At 34.5% G+C, this 6747-nt stretch overlaps 2 protein-coding genes across 3 annotated transcripts in view; both read left to right on the top strand.

Moving 5' to 3' along the window:
- Positions 1-929, top strand: part of LOC111433378 (G-box-binding factor 4-like) — a 5204-nt gene extending 4275 nt beyond the window's left edge. The window contains exons 3-4 of one of the 2 annotated variants that reach the window (XM_023070420.1): positions 379-408; positions 580-929. In XM_023070420.1, the coding sequence (XP_022926188.1) occupies positions 379-408; positions 580-660 (111 nt within the window). In that variant the 3' untranslated portion in view covers positions 661-929. The remainder of the gene's footprint in view (positions 1-378; positions 409-579) is intronic. The other variant, XM_023070421.1, reaches the window with a different exon arrangement.
- Positions 930-2438: 1509 nt separating this feature from the next.
- Positions 2439-3062, top strand: LOC111433463. The gene has a single exon (XM_023070516.1). The coding sequence runs from the start codon at positions 2464-2466 to the stop codon at positions 2878-2880; it is 417 nt and encodes a 138-aa protein (XP_022926284.1). The 5' UTR covers positions 2439-2463; the 3' UTR covers positions 2881-3062.
- The last annotated feature ends 3685 nt before the right edge of the window (positions 3063-6747 follow it).

Below are 6747 nucleotides of genomic sequence, written 5' to 3'. Positions count from 1 at the left end.
ATATATATATATATATATATATATATATATATATATATATATATATATATATATATATATATATATATATATATATAGGTTTTTTGGAACATCCTCTATGACCATACATGTACTATCATTATGTGATACATGTACCGAATGAATCTAACTCCAAAGTCTAAGAGATATCCATGAACACCCTTTTCAAAATTTGTTCATTTGCACCCCATATAATAAGTTCCTTTTCAAAATGGGTGTTTGCAGCTAAGGTCAATCATGATACCTTATTACCAAGGGCTATGGATTGATAACTTTGACATAATTTCTTTTCTTGCTAAATTAACTTCTATAAGGTGTTTGAGTATAGTCTTTGTGTTGGTTTTTTTTTTTTAATGACAGGCTGAGAGAGGGAAGGAACGACTAAAGCAGGTAGCAACGTAGTGAATACATTTGTGTTTTTAATTAGGAGTTATAGTTGTTGTTTGAGTTGAGTTGTAGAAGAAAGAGTATGTTATGCGATGGAGAATGAGTTGGTGGGGGTTGGAAGTTGTTAATAGTTATAATGCTCTGACAATCATCATGTGCACATGCTTTTCATAGCTGATGGAAACAGTGATCCCAGTTGTGGAGAAACGAAGACCGCCGCGAGTCCTATGTCCGGGTCACTCCTTCGAATGCTAGCCTAAATGTCACACCAACACACCAACACACCAACACCAATATCCTTTTCAAATCAAGCTCCTCTAAATGTTTGAGTTCAGATGATGAGCTTTTCTGATTCTAATTTTTTTTTTTTTTTTTTTTTTTATTCATAGAAATGAGCTTAACCTTACTTCTTGTTTCTCAATGATTTCTTTTTGTTTTACCCCAATACAGCTGAATAATGTGCAGCAGCAGTTTTAGCATATATTTTTCTTTTCATATCCAATTACCAATTCTATTTTATTTTATTTCCCCTCTAATGTCTCCTGATTTAATTAACGGAGAGCCAGATAGATTTTCAACACCATAATTCCTTTTTGGTTTTTACTCCCTTTCATCCTTTTTCTTCCTCTCTTGTTTATAACTTGTTTTAGTTCTCTGAGTTTAGGGTTAAATTATTATATATATATATAAATACGAGGATTAAATTGTTAAAATGTTGGAAGTACGAACATGTTTCTTAAAATGAAGGGAATTGAGACTGAGAAATCAATCCAATGGAAAGTAAGATTTAGATATACCTCAATGATCTAATAGGAAGAAGAAAGGAAACTTCTAAACCCAAGAATCAAACATATATATTAAGAAATACAAAGGAACAAACTTATGATTTAAAGCATACTTTCATTTTAATATCTAAAAAATGTTTCTACTAAAAGAACAACATATACGATTATTTATAGTTCAATTGACTCTTAATTTGTCATACTATAATAGCTACTAGCCACTTGTAATTTAAAAACCTTAAAAATAATGAATGAAACCTCCCTACCTAAATCGGAAAAAAAATGTAGGGTACAATCCTGTCATCAATCATGAAATTCATGTGGTATGATTAAGACACAATATTTCATATTCTTGGAAGTTGAAAGCTAATTCGTTTTGCTTTCTGGGATAATTTCCAAATTGGAATAATAAATAGGAATTGTATTTATATGATTTCCAACGAGATCATAAAATAAGAAATTGGAAAGAATCCAGCGGAATGCTTAAAATGAAGTTCTCTCGATAATGAACTCCAAGAAGGTAAAGTAGAAATTAGTATGATAAAATATGATAAAGTGGTCAAAATGAGAAAATAAGCTCCATCAAAAAAATTAATTATTCTCCTTTTTTTTTTCTTACGACACAACAATCGAACAAAACATCATTTAAATTCATTTCTAGCTTGAATTCATTTAAAATTGAACTACTGTTAGAATTAGATTTGATTGAGTTATTTGGATTAGATTGAGTTATTTGGATTAAATTTGATTTAGTCTTACCAGATTTAGTAATATCGAAATTGATTCTCTAATGCTATATAATTGCCAATTTCATTCTCCAATAGCATTAGAGATTTCTCCCAATTCTTCTGATCTTTCCAATTTTCTTTTTATGTTCGTAACATTTTGGTATTAGAGTCATGCCCTAAACCATGCCCTAAACCATGCCCTAAACTAATTAAAACTAGAAGCAACAGCCTTCTACGTGTGTCATAATAAAAGTATGTCGATGGAGAGTCCATTTGTGTAGCCTGCAATTCCGAAATTTGATGGGTACTATGATCATTGGGCGATGCTCATGGAAAACCTTTTGTGTTTGGAGGAGTACTGGGACTTGGTGGAGAATGGGATTTCTGTAGCAATAGAAGACATCTGTTTCACAGATGACCAGAAGAAGCACATTAAAGATCAAAAGTTGAAAGATTTGAAAGCAAAGAATTATCTTTTTCAAGCATTAGATCGTTCAATCTTGGAGACAATCCACAACAAGGATACAACAAAGAACATATGAGATTCTATGAAGCAGAAATATCAAGGTTCGACACGGGTAAAGCGTGCACATTTGCAAGCTCTTCGAAAGGAGTTTGAAATGCTTCACATGAAGGCAGGAGAATCTGTAAATGAGTATTTTGCTCGGGTCCTTAGCCTAGCCAACAAGATGAAAATAAATGATGAGAACAAAGGAGATGTTGAAGTAGTTGAAAAGATTCTGAGATCTATGACTCCCAAGATTGATTATATTGTGTGTTCCATTGATGAGTCCAAAGATACAACCATCTTAATCATTGATGAGTTGCAAAGCAGTTTGCTTGTGCATGAACAACGCATGAGTTCTCATGTTGAAGAAGAACACGCTTTGAAGATCACTCATGGTGAACAATCTGGAGGAAGGAGTCAAGGTCGTGAAAGCTTTAAAGGCAGAGGAAGGGGATGAGGCAGACAAACTTTCAACAAGGCCACAGTGGAGTGCTATAATTGTCACAAGCTAGGACATTTTCAATGGGAATGTCAAAGCAAGAAGAAGGAGGCAAACTATGCAGAGACTCAAGAAGAGATGTTGCTGATAGCTTATGTGAATATGAATAAGGCCAATAGAGAAGATATGTGGTTCCTTGACTCGGGGATGTAGCAATCATATGTGTGGGAAGAAGGAATATTTTTCAGATTTTGATGGAAGTTCAGAGATTCAGTGAAGCTGAGCAACAACTCAAGCATGGATGTAATGGGAAAGGGTAATGTACGGCTGCAAGTGAATGGAATTATACTGATAATCACAAGAGTGTTCTAGCTGAAAAATAATCTACTAAGGGAAATTGCAAGCAAAGGGGCTTAGCATTTTGTTTCAAAATGGAACATGCAAGGTGTTTCATCTTGAGAGAGGCTTAATCATGGAGAATGTTCGTATTGCATGCTATATCTCAGCCTGTAGCAGCCGTTCTTGGGACTAGCGAGATACTATCAAAGGTTCGTGTAGGACTTTGCTAGAATAGCCTCGCCTTTGACACAACTAACGAGAAAAGGGGCACCATTTATATGAAATGATGCTGGTGAGGCAAGCTTCCAAAACCTAAAAGAGAGATTGGTAACCGTCCCGATACTCACGGTACCTGAGATCTCAGAAGAGTACGTAATCTATAGTGACGCCTTTAAAGAATGGACTAAGATGTGTGCTAATGCAACACGGTAAAGTTGTTGCATACGCGTCTCGTCAACTAAAAGAATATGAAGACAATTACCCTACCCACGACCTGGAGTTGGCCGCTGTAGTGTTCATGCTGAAAATTTGATGACACTACTTGTATGGAGAGAAAATTCAAAGTTTAACCGACCACAAGATTTTAAATATTTCTTCACCCAGAAAGAGTTAAATATGAGACAAAAAAAGGTTGTTAGAGTTGGTGAAGGACTACGATGTAGATATCCAGTACCACCCTAGAAAAGCAAATGTGGTCGCAGACGCATTGAGTAGAAAGGCGGCCACTCTTCGGCCCTCATTACGAGGGAAGTAGGGGTACAAAGAAAATTTGAGTGAGCCAACATAGTTGTAGCGACCGAGAGAGTCATGGCACAACTGGCCTGACTTACAGTGCAACCTACATTTAGGCAAAGAATGGTTACCTCCCAATGAGAGGATCTAAACCTATAGAAAGTCTTAAGCCAGCTAGCTGAGAGTCTAGTAAATGGATTCTCAAAGACCTCAGATGAAGGGCTATTGTATCAAGGACACCTATATCTCTCGACAATAGAGGAGCTAAGGAAAGAAATACTAACGAAGCTCACAACTCGTCATTTGCCATGCACCCAGGAGGTACTAAGATGTACCAAGATTTAAAACAACACTTCTGGTGGAAGAGCATGAAGAGGGACGTGGCCGAGTTTGTGAGCAAGTGCTTAGTATGTCAACAAGTGAAAGCTCCTAGATAAAAGGTGGCGGGGTTGTTGCAGCTCCTAAGCATACTGGAGTGGAAGTGGGAAACAGAGCAATGGACTTCATAGTAGGATTACCCAAAACGCTTAAAGGCTATACAATGATCGGGTAGTTGTTGATAGGTTGACCAAGTCGGCACACTTCCTACCTAGGAAAGCTACATATACAGTTGACAATTGGGCACAGCTGTATGTGAAAGAAATAGTAAGACTACATGGAGTCCTAGTATCTATAGTGTCAGATCGGGACCCACGCTTTACGTCAGCGTTCTAGCTCGGACTTCAAAAAGCACTAGGTACCCGCCTCGACTTTAGTACCGCTTTCCACCCCGAGTGTTTAAACCAACTTCTAGAGGACATGTTACGCGCTTGCGTACTAGATTTTAAGGGAAGTGGGATTCCAAACTCCACCTCATGGAATTCTCGTATAATAATAGTTTCCAAGCAACTATTGAAATGACACCGTTCGAGGCCCGATACGAAAAACGGTGTAGGTCCCCACTATGCTGGGACAAAGTAGGCGAGAGAGAGTTAGTAGGACCCGATCTGGTTCGACTCACCAATGAGGCTGTCTAGAAAATTCGAGCAAGGATGCATATGTTGGATCGGTATGGCAACCCTAAAGGGGGGGGTGAATAGGGTTTTAACGATAAAAGTGTTTAAACTTGATTAATTTTTCTAATGATAAAACTTTTTACAAATAAGTAGAAGATGATAATTACTAAAACAAAATAATTCAAGTCAAAACAATAATAAAGTAGAACATGCAATAAATCATAATAATAATCTTGAAATTAAATAGGAAAGAGTTAGAGAAAATGACACCGTAGTTTTATAGTGGTTCGGTCAAACTCGACCTACTCCACTCCCCAAGCGCTTCTTGGGAATTTGAANTACACCGCTCTTTTTACAAGTTCAAGAGCAAACTCAATCCTTTCCACGGCGCAGGATCAAACCGATACAAGTATTTGAGTTTGATAATAACACACCACAACTCTCTCAAAGAGTAGATTTACAATTTGGGATACTCACAACTATTTCTTCACAATATAATAATAATCTCTCTCAAGAATAAGATGAAAAGAAATAAACTTGTAAGCTTGGAAAGAGCAACAAACAATGGAGACTTTGAACAAATGAGGATTGAAGAATGTATGTAAGTTGTGTGTTATAAAAATGTGGGGAAGATGAGTTTATAGAGAGGAGAAAAGTGGCAAAATGTAGGATTGAATATTGACCATTGGATTGTGTTAGGAATAATGGAAGGTGGAGATTAAAAGTAATTAAATAAGAAAATTTTCTAAATTCATTTATTTCAAAATTTTAATATAATAGTAATATAATATAATAATAATAAAAAGTTATGTGAGTAACGGTCAAATGAAATTCAAAATTTATTATAAATATAATAATATAATAATAATAAAAATGATGTGAGTAACTACCCAAATTTTAAAATATAATAATATAATAATATAATATAGTAATAATAAAATTCGATGTGAGTAACGGTTATATTCAAATTTATATTTTGTAAAAATAATTTTATTTAGAAATGTAATAATAAGAAAAACTCCACCATTTGTTACTCTTCCAATATTATAAATGTCATACTTTGATATATTTTGATTTGTCCATCATTTTGATTTTGTTGCCACATCATCACGTCGGGTATGTTGTCTCGACTCTAATTTCTTCGTTTTAGCTCTGATTTGAGTAATTGAAAAATTGTTGTAATCGTTATTCCCGACCTTATACTGTGGACAGTTCAAAAAACTGAAAATAGTTAATAATTAAAAGTAGGTTTGTTATCATCAAAACATCAATAATTAATTCATTGAAATTAATTAATGTGAGATCAAGGGCCAATAAGCCAACAATCTCCCCCTTTTTTATGATGCAAACCATTTCAAGAAAAATTCATAAAAACCAATAATACACCATCCATGTAATAATATCAATACATACTAATATATTATCATAAATTTCACTCAAGAGCATATTCTCCCTTATATTAATGCCTCAAGAAATTATGAAACATCACACCAAATAAATGATTTATAAATTATAAAACAACAAATTTAGAACATATTTTTCTTAATTTTCTCCCCCTTTGTAATCATCAAAATGAACAATTGAAAGAGAATGCATTTAATAATGACATAATGGCTCCCCCTAAAAACATGCATTCAAAAATTATAAAATTCAAGATATATCACAACGAATAATACCAAGCTCAAGCCTATTTTTGCAAAAATTTTCTTCATTCAATGGCTTGGTGAAAATATCGGCCAGTTGATTATTAGAGTTTACAAAATCAAGAATAATATGTCCATTTTGCACATGCTCTCTAATAAAATGTTAAAATGATGTC

The sequence above is a fragment of the Cucurbita moschata genome, unplaced genomic scaffold, assembly GCF_002738365.1.
Source record: "Cucurbita moschata cultivar Rifu unplaced genomic scaffold, Cmos_1.0 Cmo_Scf00042, whole genome shotgun sequence".
NCBI classification, from domain to species: Eukaryota; Viridiplantae; Streptophyta; class Magnoliopsida; order Cucurbitales; family Cucurbitaceae; genus Cucurbita; species Cucurbita moschata.
Note: the sequence above shows the minus strand (reverse complement) of the source record. Positions and strands in the feature narration are given on the sequence as shown.

Excerpts from the sequence above, each read along its gene's own strand:
- LOC111433463 (XM_023070516.1), top strand. The coding sequence starts at position 2,464 with ATGAAGCAGAAATATCAAGGTTCGACACGGGTAAAGCGTGCACATTTG.